The 18,849-nt window shown below is 51.5% G+C and overlaps 2 protein-coding genes across 6 annotated transcripts in view; both read right to left on the bottom strand.

Annotated features, from left to right (window-relative positions):
* Positions 1–9,834, bottom strand: part of LOC122172242 (uncharacterized) — a 20,348-nt gene extending 10,514 nt beyond the window's left edge. For 2 of the 4 annotated variants that reach the window (XM_065562920.1, XM_065562923.1), the window contains exons 1-3: positions 4,512–9,684; positions 3,380–3,448; positions 1,052–1,092 (exon numbers count right to left, since the gene is read on the bottom strand). In XM_065562920.1, coding sequence (XP_065418992.1) covers positions 1,052–1,092; positions 3,380–3,439 — 101 coding nt within the window. In that variant the 5' untranslated portion in view covers positions 3,440–3,448; positions 4,512–9,684. Of the gene's footprint in view, positions 1–1,051; positions 1,093–3,379; positions 3,452–4,511; positions 9,685–9,704 lie in introns of those variants that run through there. The other 2 variants (XM_065562921.1, XM_065562922.1) reach the window with 2 other exon arrangements.
* LOC101932092 (uncharacterized) lies at positions 9,826–18,849 on the bottom strand. 2 transcript variants are annotated; one of them, XM_065562934.1, is made up of 5 exons: positions 18,694–18,849; positions 17,841–18,198; positions 16,552–16,655; positions 12,644–13,026; positions 9,826–12,270 (listed from the first exon to the last, which is right to left on the bottom strand). In XM_065562934.1, exons 2-5 carry the CDS (start codon positions 17,885–17,887, stop codon positions 12,151–12,153), a joined length of 654 nt encoding a protein of 217 aa, XP_065419006.1. In that variant the 5' UTR covers positions 17,888–18,198; positions 18,694–18,849; the 3' UTR covers positions 9,826–12,150. The 2 variants fall into 2 exon arrangements, with proteins under 2 accessions (XP_065419006.1, XP_065419007.1); XM_065562935.1 differs by having other exon boundaries at positions 16,552–16,625.

Below are 18,849 nucleotides of genomic sequence, written 5' to 3'. Positions count from 1 at the left end.
GCACTCGGGGGGCTGCACGCCTGGCACGCCGGGGGGCTGCACGCCTGGCACTCGGGGGGCTGCACCGCCTGGCACTCGGGGGGCTGCACCGCCTGGCACGCCAGGGCTGGGGGGCTGCACGCCTGGCACGCCGGGGGGCTGCACGCCTGGCAAGCCGGGGCTGGGGGGCTGCACGCCTGGCACTCGGGGGGCTGCACACCTGGCACGCCAGGGCTGGGGGGCTGCACGCCTGGCACGCCGGGGCTGGGGGGCTGCACCGCCTGGCACTCGGGGGGCTGCACGCCTAGCGCTCCGGGGCTGGGGGGCTGCACGCCTGGCACGCCGGGGGGCTGCATGCCTGGCACGCCGGGGCTGGGGGGCTGCACGCCTGGCACGCCGGGGCTGGGGGGCTGCACCGCCTGGCACTCGGGGGGCTGCACACCTGGCACGCCGGGGTTGGGGGGCTGCACGCCTGGCACGCCGGGGCTGGGGGGCTGCACCGCCTGGCACTCGGGGGGCTGCACGCCTGGCACGCCGGGGCTGGGGGGCTGCATGCCTGGCACTCGGGGGGCTGCACACCTGGCACGCCGGGGTTGGGGGGCTGCACTGCCTGGCACTCGGGGGGCTGCACGCCTGGCACGCCGGGGCTGGGGGGAGGAGAGGAGGGCTGGCAGCCACGGGGAGGGGGGCAGCTCTGGGCTCCAGCAGGGGAAGGGGGGTGGGAGGGGTGGGGCTGGCCAGGGACTAGCCTCCCCGACCCCGGGGTTCACTCGCCACCCATGCCCCCCAGTATCAGTAGGTACGAGTCGTCTCTGGGCATGGCGAGCCTAGTGGGGGCTGTGGAGTGATTAAAGGAAGAGCTTCTCAGCTGGCCCTGTGGTGGGAGCCACCTCACAGCTGCTGCTGCATTTCCCTATGCTAAAGGCTGTGTCTGTGGGAATCCAAAGGGGCTTTGGGGGCACCCTGCCCCATGGGAAGATGGGGAGAAGGGGATCAGGGGCTGCTCCCAGAACATAGGGGAGGATTTCAGGTGGTTTCCATAAATGCTGGAAGAAACAACAACTGCCTTTACCTTTTATTTTTCCACTTCTCCGGAGGAAGGTTGGGCTCATTCTGCAGGAATAAAGCAGAGAGATCACAGCAGTCTGGTCCAGGCCAGTCATCCTGAGGGACCCACAGCCACAAGCACAGCGACCCCACCTGACCCACAGGCAGGGAGCAGAGCTCAACAGCTTCGTGCCAGTGCATCGAGCACCCTACAGACATACCCGCAAACACTAGCCATTGTCTACAGCCGCGAGCAGCCAGTTACCCAAAAACCTGAGCAAAATCTGGTTCCATGCAGCAGTGGGCAGTGCTGGATGGGCAGAAATACAGTGTTGCCAACTTCAAAAATCATGAGGTGGACCCCTCCGCCCCCAAATCATGACATTTTAAACAAAGGTGACTGTGTGTTTTTAGGTCAGTTGATGTTTGAACTCCCCGTTCCCATGCCCAGGTGTGTGCATGTGACAATTGTGTTCCCCACTCACCCACATGTACTGGGTAAGGTGATTTTGGGCCCTGCTGCAGGAGCTCTCACCCCCACATCCACCCCTCTCCTGCCTAGCAATTAATCCTGTCCCCCAACCCCCCTTCAGTTCTGTCCTCCCCAACCCCCCCAATTCAACTCCCCATCAGTTCAGCCCCATTGCCCCCATCGACCCCCACCGCCCTCAGTTCACCCTCCCAGCACTCAGCGTATCTGCTCAGAACCCACCATCAATAGAGACCCCCTTATCAGCGCTCACTCTCCTCCCTTCAGCCCCCCCCTGCAACCTCCAGTCTCACCTCTGCTCCTTAGGGTTCTTCACCCTCCCCAGGTCTGGGGGGGCTGCAATGGGGTCCCCCTCTCACTTCCCAGGCAGGCAGGGAAGCAGCCACCCAGGACTGACAGCCGGAGCCCTGGCTGTGCCTGGGGTGGGGTGGGGGATGTCTGACAGGATTTCTAAGTAAAATTAAGCCTCACTTTTAGAGCTCTCCAATGTTGGGATTTTTTTTCTTCCAGTTGATTCAATTGCTTATTTGAGGGCTGGTCCTCCCCCTTCTTTACATCTCACATGAAGTTTCTCTATCTTGATAGCTTTGTTTATCAGACATGTAAAGAAATTTGCATTGTCCTTCAAAATACTTTGGAAGTAACTGCCCAAGTGTCCAGTGGAGAAAACACATTCCTTTGTTGGGGAGGGGGGGAGGCTCCTGTTTGACTGGAAACACATTTTAAGAATGTGCCATGGCTGGGGGGGAAAATCCTGAAAGTTGAGAGTTCTATGATGAGTGAGACTTAATTTCACACAGAAATAGCAACTCTCGCAATTCATTCATGAGAGTTGGCGTATCTGGAACTACCAGCTGCAAGTGATGGGGATACAGAAAATCCCAAGCAAAATGCTGGTCACCAGGGTCTGTCTCATTGCAGCCAAAGGGCCCTTTGCAGAATTGTGTGTTCACAAAACCCCATGGACATTGGCAATTCCTCCAGAGAACCCCCCAGAACATCACAGCACCTGCAAATGCAGCACTCAGGGTACCCAACAACCACGCTTCTGCCCCAACACCGCAGGGACAGTCCCAGAATCAACGTGACCTGTCCACCCTCCCATGGGGACATCTCAGTGATCACAGAAACACAACCCCCTACATGTCAATCAAATCACACTCCCGAGAAACCAGGGCTCTCCTCAGTGCTCCAGGCTGAAGGCAGGGACTGATTCTTTCAGCCTCCAGGTCTGAGGCGCTTTATGCCAGCAGCTTTCCTTAAGTTTTACACGTTTAAGAGTGCTGAGTGGCAGGGGCCCTGCAGACCAGACCAGCTGCTGTGGAAAAGCTAACATCACCCTCGATGGCAGAGAGACTAGGTCTCTGTAACAGCGCAGCTGTATCAACCTGCGGCTAAATGCCTCAAAGCATCTGCTGGCTGGTGACCTGGCTGGAAGAAATGGACAAATCTTGGTCCAGTCTCTGCTGGACAAAAGCACGACCCCCTGGCTCCACAGCGGGCAGCTTCAGCAAAGAGCCAAGGGAACGAATGGGACATGGAGAGTGAACTGCTCTCTCAGTCCTAGAGCGGGGTGCCCCAGGTCACAGCTGGGCCCAGTGGGGAGGGGGCCTGTGCCCTAACCGTGTGGTACCGTGCCTGGCCCAGAAGGCAGCACGGCTGTCAATCCAGCACAGAAAGCACGTACAGAAGAGTAAAAGGCTGGCAATTCTGAGACTCTCTTGGGAACTGGCTGCCGAGCCCTGTGCCAGGCAGCAGCAAGCAGTGCCCCCTCGGCTGCCCTCCCTGAGACGGAGGAGCTGATGCCAGCCTGGGACTTGCCGTGGGAGTCCTGGGGGCTCAGGTGGGTTGACTGACACTCACCGCTGCTGTGGTGCTGGGACCTGTGTGGCCATTCATAACAACGCTGTTGGAGAGCATCATATCTCGGTGCTGCTGCCAGGCAGGATGGAAACAGAGCAGAATCAGAATCCACCTGCACTGTGAAAACCCCAGAGTTCACTGCCAAGAGGGGCTCGGGCCATCCCGCCCGGTCCTGGAGCCCTGGTGCTGTGTACCCCGTCCCAGCCCTGGGAGCCTCAGCGGGGTATTCCTGGGACAGCCACACAGCTCCAGGGTGGGATTTGGGGGAAGTCTGTTCACTAGGGAAGTGCTTGCTAGCACCCCCAGCCTGTTCCGCCACCTGGAAAGATCCCTTAGACTTTCCTCATCCACCATCCCTAGTCGACCCCTCAGTGGAGCAGGGTGCTCTTTCGATGCTCCTGTACCCAGCACAGTTTCTCTCCTGATCTTACCCCAAGCTCCTCTCCCAGGGCACTGGGGGCTGGAGCTCACAAACGCTGGCTTCAGTTGCACACCCCTTTCCGGGATTCTCCAGGTGTGACTGTCCTGACCTGCACAACCCAGCCCAGGACTGCTCTCCTCCCACAGGAGAACATGGTCTCTTTTCAGTTGCCAGCCACATATGTCAGGTCCTTCACATAACCTAGAGCTCTACTTCCCACCTTCGCACTGCCCCTCTGGGCCTTGCCAGCCATAGACGCAGGAGGGGCTGCCCAGGGACACTGGGAAAACTTGACATTTAGCTGCAGCGGAAACTCAGAATTCTGGCTCAAATGCAGATCCCTCTCCCCAGAAAAAATACCCGGCTTCCATCAGAGGGGAAGATGATGGCTAACCCCACGGTGCCTACGGGGAACCAGCTCCATGCTAGGAGCCTTGGCATGGTTCATCCCTGTGAGAACTCTCTGCCCAAGGGCCCTGGTAGAAGCAGGGGAAACAACCAGGCTTAGAAATACTACCGACTGCGTACAGCCCAGAATCTCTCCCCGCCAGGTTCTGGGTGAGATGTCCCCATGCTGCTGACGCTCTCTTGCCTTCACCTTCCCCTGGCAGCCAGTCCCTCGCTCTCAGCTCCCAGAGCAAACGTCATTAACTCTGCGATAATCGGTGAAACGAATGTGCAGCTAAAAAATACAAAAAGCATCAAAAGTACCTGGCTGCCGCGAAGAAACCAAGGAACCAGCTGAGTTGCCTTCGGCTGCTGAATCACAGAATGAGCCTGAGCCGCAGACTTTACCGTATTTAACTGAAGAGCCCCATTTCCGGGTGAGCAATGCAGAGAACTGGCACATACCAGGGCTCAGGCCTGATTTAGTAACGCTATCCATTGCTAGAACCAACCTGCCTGAGAAACAAGAGAGCTGAGAGGAGGTGGGAGATCAGAAAGAATATTAAAATAATGATGAACAAGGCAGTCCAGCAACGTGTAATCCATGGACAACAGATGGGTGATAAACCACAACCGTGTCCAAGAAAGGGCCTGCCAGGCTAATGGTCTGTCCAGCTTGGTAGCCTGCTCCTGCCAGTGGCCTGGCACCAGAACGCAGTGGGCTCGCTATGCACATCTGCAGGAAGGAGTGACCCCTCCTGAGCCCTGCAGTGAGGCAGACTCCATGGGGTTTGATAATCCCTCTCTGAGCATACAGAACTAGAGATGTTTGGGTCATCAGTGTGTCCAGTCTCAGTTTTTAGCCCAGTGACCCTGTGGGATGGTGAATCTCCCAGGCAGTCCCTTGCACTTTTCTAAAGGCCCGTACGTTATGGAACCAGCCCTTGTTCTGGTGCACAACAGGGGGAGTGGCCAGTCTTCACTGCATGCCTTAGAATATTAAGCCAGCACAAAGACCACCTGGAGGCTGTTTTCTCCTTCTGGGCTCTTACTGCAACCTGTGGTCATGTGTAAGCCCTGCCCCAGACCTCCAAACATCTTTGCTGCCCTTCTCCAGAGCTTTCCTACCACTGCCGGTTTGTTCTAGAGGTGAGGTGACCACCTGACCCTACAGCTCCAGAAGAGGGCAGGGTATCCTTGTCTGGTAGAGCAGCTCCTCCGCCCTCTGCTTCTGTTTGTCCAACCATAATTCGTGGAATTAGTGTCCCGCTGTGAGAGGCCCCATACACAGGCAGCGTAAGCCCAGGTGGGTTGAGGGAGGCAATCTAGGCTGCAATGGCTAAGCACTCCTCATCATGCGTACTATACCAGTCCCACAGCCAGTCCTCCACAGATAACGCCTGTCCCCAGGTACCCCAGAACTAGTCAGTTCAGCCCCCTAAAATAAAGTGCTCATAGTGTGTTCCTTTGAGATGCAGGGGGTGCGTGGGGGGCAGCCTCTGCATCTGTCCCTGGAATGAGCCACTTTCCCCAATTCCCACTGACTGTGAGGCAGTAATTGCACTTGGTTGAATACGGCGCTTTTCACCACTCCCTGTTCTGGGGAGAAGGTGGAGGCACATCTGAGGGGCGGGCTCATCGCCTGTAAATGCAGAAGAAGAAGGGGCCAAAAGGCTAAAGTGCAGCTCCGTATCCTCCCTTTCGTTTCTCTGTAGAACGAAACTGAGCCATTGCCGGAAAGCCAAGTGCCATGTCCCAGCCCCAGAGAACAGTCATTCATCACCGTGCCCTTGAGCAGGTTGCTATGTCTACAGGGCTTGGGTGCTATGCGGTTATAAACAAATACAAGAGCCCCACCCTGAAGAGCTCACAGTCGGAGTTCGACACAGTACAAAGGACGGGAGATAAGCAGGGTAGTTGCATGAATGGGGGAGGTCGCTCCAGAACTGCTTATATTTGTTGTATGGGAGAGACCAGGAGAGGGTGACTGATGGCCAAAGGTACTGGAAGAAGCCAATTTCTAGAAGGGGCGTGAAGTGACTCAACCCCTTGGAGCAGGGAGGCTGCTCCAGCGCAGGTGGCGGGCTACAAAAGGGCTTGGTGAGAAGGGTGGAGTTGGCCATGCACAGAGCAGAGCGAGAATTGAGCACACACACGGGCAGAGCTGAGGTGAAGGAGTTTGAGCCCACTATGGAAGGAGACCAGTAAACTGACAGCTAATATCCCATGAAGAGCATGGGCATGAAGTGCTTTCACAGAGCCGTAACTAGCTATTTTTGTGCCCGAGGCAAGAATATAAAATTGCGCCCTCCCCTCCATATAATTTCATAGTAGTTACTTTGTAAAAAAAAAAAAAATGTAAATAACAAGAATAATGATAAATAGAACGTTTATTTATTTTAATCATAAGATCCGCATACAAAATCAACTAATACATATAAGGTGCTTATCATAGTGCATCATGAACTGTGGGGGTCGGGGCTCACAGCCCGGCACAGGGGTCGGGGCTCACAGCCCAGGGTCAGGGCTCACAGCCCGGTGCAGGGGTCGGGGCTCGCAGCCTGGGGTCGGGGTCAGGGCTCAACACAGCCCGGGTCGGGGCTCACAGCCCGGTGCAGGGGTCGGGGCTCGCAACTTGCAGCCGCGCGCCGGGTTCGGGGCTCACTACCGCGCACGTAACCGGGTCGCGACACCCAGTTTGAGAACCAATGCTTTATAATTACTGTAGGGTGTATTCTATTTATTTTCCATTTGTCATGATGCAATGGGCATATTATGTGATAATTTTTCATAAAATAATAAGAATTAAAAAACGTAATTTGTCTTTTTCTGCACCCCTCAGCTTCGCGCACCCGAGGCAAGTGCCTCACTCGCTCGCCCTTGTCACGGCACTGCGCTTTCATTGGTTTAGGTGCCGGCTGCAGTCCCTGCTGGGTGGCTTTTTTGTCAGTCCTAATTACAGCCTATTGCAACGCCCAGGCTGGAGGCGACCAAGGCAGGATCTCCGCAGCTAAGGAGGCATCCAGAGGGTGCAGGCTATTGTCCAGCTGAAGACAGAAAGAGCCTGTCTGGCCCTAGGGGCTCTCTGTGAGTTGAGGGGCAGAGAGAAATCTAGTAGGAGCCCAAGTCTGTGCAACACCCTGACAAATGGCAGCCAGTGCTCCGGCGCTAGAACATCTCCATCCTGCCTGGAGTGAACCGGGGCCAGCTGCTTTTCATCCAGGTCCAGGCTATACTCAGACCCTGGGCCTGAGGAGGCAGAGTTGGCAGCGCAGGCTGTATTGCCACAGGGTCACCCTAGGAGCCCCACACCTGAGCTGAGACCAGACCCTGTGGGATTCCCAGGCCAGAGCTCTGTCATTACAACCCTCTCTTGAGGGGTGACCAAAGGCACTGTAAGGATCAGGCCTTCGTCTGCGGCCAGATTAAAACAGCAGCCGAGCAGCGGCCATGAGCTGAGAAGCAGGAAGTCACATCCTCACATTCCATCTACGTGACATTAAACCGATGTCAGATCGGGCTGTGAAGGGGGAGACCCAGTCGAATGGCCCCACTAGCACCAGACACAGAAACAGAGCTTAAGAGGGTTAAAGAAAACTTAGTTTGACAGCATCCTGTCTGGCAAGAAATCACTTATCAATAGTTGTGGTTATGAAATCCTCATTTCTTCATTGTTTTGTCATTACGGTCCCACTTCTCTCTTGTTTATCTGTCTGGTCTCTATCTGGTTCTTTGATTGTTTCTGTCCGTTACATAATTAATTTTGCTAGGTGTAAATTAATTAAGGTGCTGGGGTAGGATTGATTAGAGAATTTTGTTGCACTATGTTAGGATTGGTTAGTAAAATTTTAGTATCATGATTGGTTACAGTACAGCTAAGCAGGACTTAAATGTCACTATATAAACTGGGGTCCAAAAGGAAGTTCTTGGTAACCAACTCCAAGACACAGCCCAGGATCAGAGCTGCCAGACCTCAACTCTCGGCCAATGACGCCGTGCAGAAACTAGAGGCCCCCAGATGGACCTGATCCTGACCGGCCAGCAGGGAAAAGTTCATGTGTCTTATTGGGAGTGGTCAGCAATGTATGTGTAGCGTGTGCAGTCTGGTTTTGGTGATTGTTAATAGAGGCTATGTAGTATATTACTGTGTAAGGCTCTTTCACTGGTAAAAGGTCCTGCACACCTACAGAAGTAGTATACATCCGAAGCCCTACTTACTGGGAAAGGGGGTGGGTACTTACACTGACCAGGTTAGTTACACCCGAAGCCCTATGAATTGGGTAAGGGTAGGTGCTTTTCGCCTGGAGCCCTACGAATTGGGAAAAGGTGGGGTGCCCTAGTGTGTGCAGGTAACAGCATCTTAAAAGGACCTGACCCACCCCTGCCAAGCCTCACAAGTGAATTATCGGTGCCTCAATCAACAGCACTGAAGCTGCCGATACAGTAGTTCTAACAGCATCATCATGGAGCACTGACCTCCGTGCGTAACTGTAAGATCATCCACCGCTGCCACCAGTTGCATCTCTAGGGCTGAGGCCAGCTTGCAAGGGATCCAGGATGAATCAGATGGTGCAGCCACTTTCCCAGCACGAGGAATGCAGTAAACAAATGCTCCAGAGAGCGCATCAGCTTCCTGTTTACATCAGTGCAAGCACAGGTGTTGGAGCTGATCCCTACACCCTGCACGGCAGAGCCAGGCTTCCCACCTTTCAGGACACCCATGTATCGGGCAAGGCAGGGGGTGGAGGTTTCCAGGGAACACCGCTCCATTGACGTTGGCATGGATTCGGTCAGAGGACAACGTGACAGGTTAATTTCATAAAAACTTGCTCTGGTGAAATATATTTTTCTTCACTTGAACTAATTTCAATCCAAAGGGAGGCTTGGCCTTGTGATGAGAGGAATGAGCCATCTTACCCTGGAGGGGGCCAGGCAGCATGCCTGTTTGCTCCCAGACCCCGAGTGGGGGCTGCAGAGAGACTGGAGCAGCTGCTCTTTGGAGGCTTTTGAAAAACTAAGGGGGGAGGGAGCGAGCCTCCAGTGGCTTTCACAGGCAGCCTGTGTACCAATGCTACCAGGCATGTGGGCAGGGGTGAGCCACCAGCTTCACCACGGTCTGTGCCACAGCCATCTAGTCCCTTGGCTTTCTGAGATTGCAGCAGCATGCCTCATACTCACTTCCTAGTCAGGGCCGGACTAACCTTTTGTGGGCCCTTCTGGGGAATGAGGGTAAAAGACAGGAGTTGTCTTTAACACAGTTCACAGATTTGAAGTTGCAGAAGGAGGTGGCTGTCACTAGCGCAAAAAGATGCTGGTTTATTTTGTACTGTTTCTTTGATAATTTGTTACGTACACTTGTGTGTGAAACCACCTAACAAAAGCCAAAGCAGCTGTGTCCTGCTGCCACTAAGGGACCTCCCCACTCGTTCACCCGGCACGGTCCTCATAGGAACGACCAGGGCTTGAATTACAGTTTTGTATGAAAACTGGGGCAGATTTAAAACTGTTTAAAGGGACCTCCCCACTCGTTCACCCGGCACGGTTCTCATAGGAACGACCAGGGCTTGAATTACAGTTTTGTATGAAAATTGGGGCAGATTTAAAACTGTTTAAAACCATTAAAAAATAAAACATAAGAAAAACTTGAAGACATTTTATTTACAGCGGCATTATTCACACTAGCACTGCTCGTCCCTCCCTCCAAGCAGAGCGACACAGAAACTAGGCATTAGTTTATCAAGTTCTTACAGCGTCTTTATTCACTGCACCTGCTGCATCATCCCCCATTTCAGAGCTGGGCCCACCTGCTGCAGGAAGCCAGAGATCCCACATACAGCGAACGCATCACCTGGTAGCTGGGGAGGGACATGGGTTTGCCGGCACCATACAATGGCAGGCACCTCAGTGACAGACCTGTACCTACAGTGTGCACGCAAGTGGGGGGAGAGATGTAGTGAATGTTACTAATGGGTGGAATCAGGGGCACAACACATGTACTGATGGAAACCAGGGGAACCTCTATTACCTGAGAACTTCCACCTTTGAAACAAGGACTTGTCCCGATTCGTACTAAACACACAGGACAGTCGCCTGCTTATCCAACTCCAGTTACTTGCATTGACTTAGTGTCCCCATGTCAGCTGGGAAAACAAGGTTTCAGTAAATGTGGAAATCCAGTGAAAAAAGCACGTGATATAAATAAGCAGCTCCAAGTATTAAGCAAGGCAAAGCATCATGAAACCCTGTCCATTCCCACCCCACCTCCCACCCCCCGGCAGATAGGGATGGAACCCGACAGCCCTGAGGCAGGAAAAGACGCTCAGTGGGAAACAACACTACAAAGTCCTCTCTCAGCTGCTGGAAGAGGCAGCCCTGTACCGCTGGCAATAAAGGCCTAGCAAAAAGTCTGGCCACCACAGACCGAGTGATGAGAGCAGAAGCCAAACAGCCGAAGAGATTTCAGAGTTCTCCGTGACTCGAGAATATGCTTCTAGTGGTTTGTGTGGCAAGTCCCGCCAGGCGTTAGGGCTGGAGAAATACAGCTACTCAGCTATCCCATGCGGGGGTAAGAGAAACAGACACGCCATACCATTTGCTCAAGTCCATCCCCAGGCATCTTCCTGCAGGTTCTTCAGCGACTGATTCTTCTCAGGACTCTGGTTCCCAGCCATCGACGCACTTCTCAAAGCAAAATTGAGAGTTACAGTGACAGAGCAGATCTCAGCAGAAGAGTCTCACTAGCTAAACAAGCTACTTTCGTTCCATTTGCCTGCACTGCGTTTCTCAGCAGAATGGGGCATGTCACACTCTTAGTGCCTGTGTCAGAAGCAAGCTCCGAGACCCCTCCCCCCTCCATTTATAAGTTTCTCTTCAGAGTCCACTTCTGCTGTGCTGCCTATAGCAGATCTTGTTGATTTGTACAGAGAATTCTTTTTTTGGTCCATTCCCCCCCGTAACTTGCCTGTTAGTCCTTCGACTGTGGGCTTGGGACGGAAAAGTCCCTTCTCGTACTGCTGAAAGGCACCTCACAGTTTAAGGGTGCTATTGGAAACAAATACAAAGAATGATGATAATTTACATGTCTGCGACATGGGCATCACAGAGAACATGGGGAACACCTGGAGCAGTGGGGATTTTTATCTCTACCTTCTAGGACCATCTTTGGAACCTTCAACCTCTGCTGGTTCAGAATATTTACCACTTGTCAAGCGGGAGCAGCATCTCAGAATGCAAGTCGAGAGAATTCAGCTCAAGTGACCTGTACTGACTGTGGAGTTTACAGACCCCTTCTTCCCCATCCCCGCATAGAGAGAGTGAGTAGGGAGATGAGCTCTCCCAGCTTAGGCCAAGGGGTAGATCTGGCAGTCAATCAGGCCCCGGGGTTCACAACAATAATCAGAACAAAAGGTTGATAGCAATACAGAGGTCCCCCACGGTGTCAATACAAGTCCAGATCGTGTTAGGGGGTCTGTTGGCACAGGGTGGTATGCCTATCCTCATCGCAATAAAGTGCACAGCTCTAGAGTCCATGAGTATACAATACTCCACACATTTCTTCGTTTGCAGTACACAAACATCGCACACCAGCTGAGCTCGGCCACTTTCCACTGTGGCAAGCTAGTAAATCTCGAATGGCAATGGTGCTCAGAAAAGGAAGTTTTCTAAGCCAATGATGACTCTGAAACAAGGGGACTGGAGGGAGACAGACAAGAAGTGGAGGCTCAGGGCTGATGATGGAAAAGCTAAGTCCTGCAAATCACAGCCAGCCAAACCATGGCAGGCCCAGGAAAACCAGCAACATTGTTTCTGTAATAAGACATAAATTTGCCATGAGCAGGAGACCCAAGATATTCTCCCTGCAAAAACGGTTCCCTCAGGTTCTCTCCTCTCTCTGCTGCTGCTGGGCCGTATCTCAGGTGGGCTCCACACCTCGCCCCAAGAATGGTCTACAAGACTAGAAATCTCACAGATTGCTAAGGAAATCCAGGTGCTTCCCAAACGCCTCTTCTTTACTCTTGATGAAGTCTCTGGTGCTCTGCCTGATTTGCTTAATCTCTGGGTCCTTCACCCACTCCTCTTCACTCTGCGAGAACAACAAGAACAGCTGTTAGAGAGCTGAACGGATTTCAACATCTCTTCTCTTAGGGATTCCTGCGCTGGGGGCATCCCCTCCCAGTCCCCCAGAATCCCCTGTAGAAGTGTTCTTAGCCCTTTTTGGTTACAAACAGTAACTAAGTGAGGGTCACAAGCCCTCAGGAAGCAGGTGAGCAGGGCTTGCTGTCCCCAGTCAACAGGTAAGCACCTGAAGCAGAAAGGTTGGGTGACTCGTGCAAGGCCAGAGCAGGAGCCAGGGTGAAACGTTTCTGGCTCCCACTCCTGTGCTCCGACCACATCTCTCCCTCAAAGGCACCTAGAGCTGCCAGCGTCTCCCAGAGACAGCTATGCTGATGACTTACCTTAGGCTCCAGGTCCTTTGCACATGCATAGACTTCCTGTCTGAAGAGCCATAGCCCGTCTCTTAAAAACTCCTGTAAGGTCTTGCCAACTCTGTGCAACAACTCCTCTTCGTATGCATAAACGCTGCCGTTGTCTGCAACAAGGATAACCAGCTGTTGTCCAGTGGCCAGACATGGCACATCATCCACGATCCCAAGAACCTCCATCTTCACAGGCTTCGGCAGGTAAAGCACTTCCCAGTCTTCCAGCATGTCCGACTGCCCTGCATAGAACGTCTCGTCCAGGTCACAAATGCGCAGCTGAAAGTCTTGCTGCTTCTCAAATGGAATGATTCTGCCCTTGTTTTCTTTCACAAACCTCGAGACCAGGTCCAGGCGTTGAGCTATAAGAGAATAAGAAATTAGCACCCAGAAGTGCCCATCCCCCCCACCACTCCCCACTCAGCCTCATCTTCATGATGTGGATCCCTCGAATACGACATGGAATTTGTAATCTGCTACAAATTTGTTATACTGGCTTGGGTGTATTTCCGACAACGCGAGGAGAAAGCGCTAAGTCCGAGTGGGTGGTATAAGCGTGGCAAGGGAATAAGGATGAGGGAGAACTCTGGAAATGAATAATTATAGATCTACTACCACAGACATCCTTACGTTTGGGCTTCCTAACGAAAATGTAATCTTGTTTTGGGGGAGCTTGACTCCAGTGGAACACCTGCCACCTTCATTCCTTTTTAAACACGTCTTTTTGTTGCAGTTTACTAGTGTTTTGAATGAGCACCAAAGTGACAATCGGGCTGGAAGATAAGGTCCAGGGAAGGGGAGCTTTGCTGAGACGTATGGAGTTCACCAAATGCAGGGCTCTCGTCCAGCAGACTTTTGCAAGTCCACAGGAAACGTGTGCATGTGTTGGTGTGTTCTTATACCTGGGCGGATATAGGGTAGCGGATGGTAGAGGGGAAAGGGAGATTAATAGTCTTTCCCAGGCTCCCTCAATGCCCTTATAGCTTTCCTACAGTACCCTGCTTCTCACCCGTATCATTCTCCTGCCCACTCCCCTCCTCCTCCAGCCTCCCCTAACTACCCCCACCCTTCCAATGCAGGGCAGCACAGCTCCATGCCCCCCAGCCACCTGCCCCCATGCATGTCCCTCCCCGGTCACAGCCTCTTCCAGGAGTCGATAAAAATCAGGGATTCTCTTTAAAAAATTCATCAGCTAAATCAGATTTTTTTAATTTAAATTAAATACAGGCTGTGACGTTGTACTCTATATGATTTTATGAAAATATGCTAATGAGTTTAAATATAATGTAACTGGAATATCCTTCATGCAAAAGGTCTCTTGTAAAGTATCATTACGAAGCTTATAATCTACTGAGTGTGATCATCATATTTGTATAAATGTATCACTCTTGTATCTGAAACTAGAAATATGAAGTATTATTCTGAGGGCCTATTGTAATTATGCAAAGTGTGGGCCATGAATGGTGGTTTGGAATCTTGACTCCCATTAATCAGGACAATTGTCTGCAGATGGCTGTTTTACTTGTAAGTCTCCCTGTGTGCCGGCAAGTGGGTAATGAAGTCTTACAGTGACATGTGATCATGTCACCTGAACTGGAATCCATCTTTAGCCTGGTGCTTTTCCATTGCGAAGGAGGGGGTGGGAACCCACAGAGGGACAAAGGGTTCCCGCTTTATGCAAAAAGATATATAAATGGGTGGAACAGAACAAAGTGGGGAGCCATCATGAGAAATCCCCTAGCTACCAGCTGAGCTGGAACAAAGGCTGTACCAGGGGAAAGGATTGTGCCCAGACTAGAAAGGCATCCAGTCTGTGAAAGAAACTTATTGAAACATCTCTCAGGGTGAGATTTTATCTGTACTCAGTTGTATTACTGTATTAGGCTTAGATTTGTGTGTTTTATTTTCATTCACTTGGTAATTCACTTTGTTCTGTCTGCTACTACTTGGAACCACTTTAATCCTACTTTCTGTATTTAATAAAATCACTTTTTACTTGTTAATTAACTCAGAGTATGTATTAATACCGGGGGGGGGGGGAACAGCAGTGCATATCTCTCTATCAGTGTTCTAGAGGGCGAACAATTTATGAGTTTACCCTGTATAAAGCTTATACAGATTTATTTGGGGTTTAGACCCCATTGGGAGTTGGGCATCTGAGTGTTAGACAGGAACACTTCTGTAAGCTGCTTTCAGTTAAGTCTGCAGCTTTGGGGCAAGTAATTCAGACCCTGGGTCTGTGTTGGAACAGACTGGTGTGTCTGGCTCAACAAGACAGGGTGCTGGAGTCCTAAGCTGCCAGGGCAGGAAAGCAGGAGCAGAAGTAGTCTTGGCACATCAGTTGGCAGTTCCCAAGGGGGTTTCTGTGATCCAACCCGTCACACAAGCTTTTATTTTAAATAAACCTATTTAAAATTGAAATTGACAACCTATATTAAGACCTAAACGTATGATCATTATTAAAATAATTTAAATTAAATACAAAATATAACATGTTTTCTGACAAGTTTTAATGAAAGTCAACCCACTAAGCTGGTGGAAGCCACTGGCTAAGCACCCGGAACCTGAGTTTGCTAAACTGTTAAACCAGCTTTTAACAGCAGTAACCTCTTCTGCAGGCGTGGGGAGAATATTTTCTTCATTTCAGTTTATTCATCTAATTCACTTTGGTGACTAGCTTTTTCACAGTAAAGAAACCTTCTGGGAGTTGAAAAAGCAGGAAGGCTTGTTCTCCTCTTTCAAACCTAGTTTTTATTTATAGTCTGAGAGATGAGATCTACTAGTTCTAAAATCGTGAAGGGCATGGGGACCAGAAACAATCCGTTCAATTCACTAGTTACAGACGATATTTCCTTAGTTTTAAACGCAAAGTATGTTTTGATAAACTTCCTTCTGGCGTATCCAGCACATTTATGATAATTTTGTTTAATAAAACACACTTTAAAATGTTGTTTTTGTTCAAAATTGAATTTTCATCCAAATAGAGATTGAAAGAGATCATAAGTAAAAACTTAATAATCATCAACTAGTAAATATGAAATGCAGTTACCATTTTATAACATAATAAAAAATTCTTAATTTTTGAATCTGAAAAAATGTAAATTAAACAATATAGTTGCTTAAATAAATGTGTATGGATATGACATAACCTCTGGGCTACCAAAAAGAAAAACTGAGTGGAAAGGTTATGTTTAGTTGTAAAGTAACATGTTTTAATGGTTACCAACCAATAAGAATTAGTTATTTTTCTAAAGAAAAGTTAAGCTCAAATGCAAAACACAGTTAAAATTGGTGATTTAAATCAAGGTTTCCAGCCTGCCAAATAAAATTGGTGATTTAAATGAGTCGACACTGGCCCCCTCCCAGATTCCTGGCCCTGCACATTCACCCTGTCACCTCCACAACCATGCGTGGATCAGTGTTATTTGTATTTACAAGCATATGAAAATAAATGTAGATCTAGAAATGTTTGAAAGTAATTGCAAAATTTGCTCTGCATATACACACGAAAACAACTGTGTGCGTGATCGCATAACACCAGCCAACATTTGAAAGCGGTAACTGGTTTGGAGAGGACAATAAAGGTCCATTGGACTAGGAGAGCCTTCCAGATGGAAGAGAGTGAAAAAATATTTTGCTTAGGAGGGGAAAAAAAAAAAAAACAGAACAAAAAGGGACGTTGCCTGGGATGAGTGGAACATGCTGGCACTAGCACACAGTAACATTTTCAAAATCACCTGAGTGACTTGGAGAAGTGTTTTCAAGTCACTTCGGAGTGCGCTGCTGGCAGTGGGTAAAACTTTCCAAAAGCACTGACATGGGACAAGCCCAACCCCCAGCTCCTACAACCCTGCACAGTCAGCTAGGAGGTTGGAAAAGATACTCACGTTTCATGAGGAGGTTATAGGACAGTTTCTTTTCAGCACTAGACTCCCCGAGGTTGTGCTCAGATTCCACTTTCCTTAACAAAAGAATGATCTGTATAAATAGTCTAAATCCAGAAACAGTAAAGCTCAAATCATGAATTTCACTCAAAGCAGGGCAAGAACCCAGGATGGAGTCAGGTCACCAGATAGTTCCTTCCCATCTTGCCCCAGTGACATTTTGAGAGACCTCTATGAATGGGAGAGAGCTCAGGGATATATTTGAAGGTGGGAGTTCAAATTGGTCTTTGGAACCCAGAACCTGTTTTGATCCACCCACCCCAGCAAAGACTCTGTCAGGTCCAACGGGCACTGGCTCAGGCCAGAAGAACAGAGGCTCAAGGCGTTCTGAACACAACAGAGCAAGGCACAAAGTCCTCAGGGCTTTCTGCCTCACTATGAGGGACGAATACACAGAGTTCAGTGAGGAAGCCCTAAATCTACTCCCAACTGTCCAATTCATGTCAACTTTCTGCCTAAGTTTCTCGATTTGCAAAACAGGCAGAACATTACTTATCTGGGTACCGAGCTCATACAGGTGCGGTGTGAAGCAACGGTGACAGCAGAAAGAAACCTCCCTCACATACCAGTGCCCTCCGTGCATATTGCCTGTTCGTGGACAATCAGCAGCCCAGAGCTGCCACTTCACAACAGAAGCTGCCCTGTGGTACTATCAAATGACCATGGTGACCCATTTCTTTTCCCTCCTGCCTGTCGTGGCCCCAGCATGCCCTTCCCTAGCAGAGGAAATGACTGAGGTCTGGAAGTCAGGCTCTTATGGCTTGCTGCCATTGGCTCTTTGGGAAACCTTATTTAGCACAAAAAGTGCAGGGAGAAAGTTTCCAAAAATGCTGAAGTGACTTAGGAGCCTAAGTCCCATTTTCAAAAATGATGTGGGCACTTCAGAGCCTCGTCTCTGGGATTTAGTCTCCTAAGTCACTGAAGTGTTTTTGAAAAATGTTATCCTGTCTGTGTAGAATTGTCTAAGGAGAGATCTAGCCTCCTACCCTGGCAACCTTTTGTTTCCTCCGATACAGGAACTTCTGCTGTGCTGCCTACAGGGAATCTAGTTGACTTGTATGTTCTTTTTAAATCCCTATTTGTTTTTCCCCTTCGCCTAACCTCTCCACCCATCTGTCCGTCCTTAGACTGTGATGGACGAACCTGTTTTATTCTAAAGCTTTCCTGTAGCTCTTTTAAAGGGTCTCACATAAATCAGCATCATTAGGTCCGGGCACTTGTCTGTACTTTACCTTTTAAGTCCAGTCTCCGGAAGTCTCCACACACACACAGCTTTCATGGCAAGGTTCAGAACGCTTCAAATACAACTTCCTGGGGTTTTTAAAGCAGCAAAACCTGTGACACTGCGGCCTGGGCTAGCCCGGAAGAGCTGCACCTTCAGTTGATCTAGTTCAACTGGTTAAATGCAGCTTTATTAGGGGTTTGCACCAATTTAACCCTGGCTCCGCTTGTCTGTCACTGGCAGGCGCGGAACCGATTTAGCCAAAGCTCAAACCAGCAGATTTGGTTAGGGCGGAACAGCCTCAAGGGCGCAGGCGGCCCGGTCCGTGGCTGGGGTGTCGGGCTGGAGCGGAGCGGAGTCCGGTGCACCTGGCGAGGGAGGAAGGAGACGCGTGATGGCGCCTGTTCGGACCAGCCCCGGGGAGCGGCGGTGGGGCAGAGCCCCATGGGGCCCATCGATCTCCCCTACCCCCTTGGGGGCCCGCACCGGGCTCCCCCCACAACCCATTCCCCGGGCTCCCCGCCTGCCCCGGCCACGCCACGCCAGGGGCGACCTGCTCCGGAACGCGCCCCTGAGCTGTTAGGGGTTCTCCTTCCAGCCCCCCCCCCCACAACCTCCCCTGGACCCCGTCCAGCCCCCTCCACCCCACATCCACCCCGCCCGGGTCCCCGCCCCGCATCCAGCCCCCCCCCGCAACCTCCCCTGGACCCCGTCCAGCCCCCTCCACCCCGCATCCACCCCGCCGGGGTCCCCGCCCCGCATCCAGCCCCCCCCCCCCCCCCGCAACTCCTCCCGCCCCGCATCCAGCCCCCCTCGTCCCGCCCCGCGGCCCCCTCCAGCCCCGCGGGGAGCCGGGAACTCACCGATTCCGAGCGCTCGGCAGCGGCCCGCGACTCTGGCGCAGGTGACGGTCTGTGCGGGGGCGGGCGGGGCGGCCAGACAGGAGGGACCGCACCCGGCCCGGGCCCCTTCCGGGTGGAGCCCCGCCCCTTCCCTGGGCGCCCCGCCCCCCCGGGTCA

Source organism: Chrysemys picta, chromosome 12 (genome assembly GCF_011386835.1).
Source record: "Chrysemys picta bellii isolate R12L10 chromosome 12, ASM1138683v2, whole genome shotgun sequence".
In the NCBI taxonomy this organism is placed as follows: domain Eukaryota; kingdom Metazoa; phylum Chordata; order Testudines; family Emydidae; genus Chrysemys; species Chrysemys picta.
Note: the sequence above shows the minus strand (reverse complement) of the source record. Positions and strands in the feature narration are given on the sequence as shown.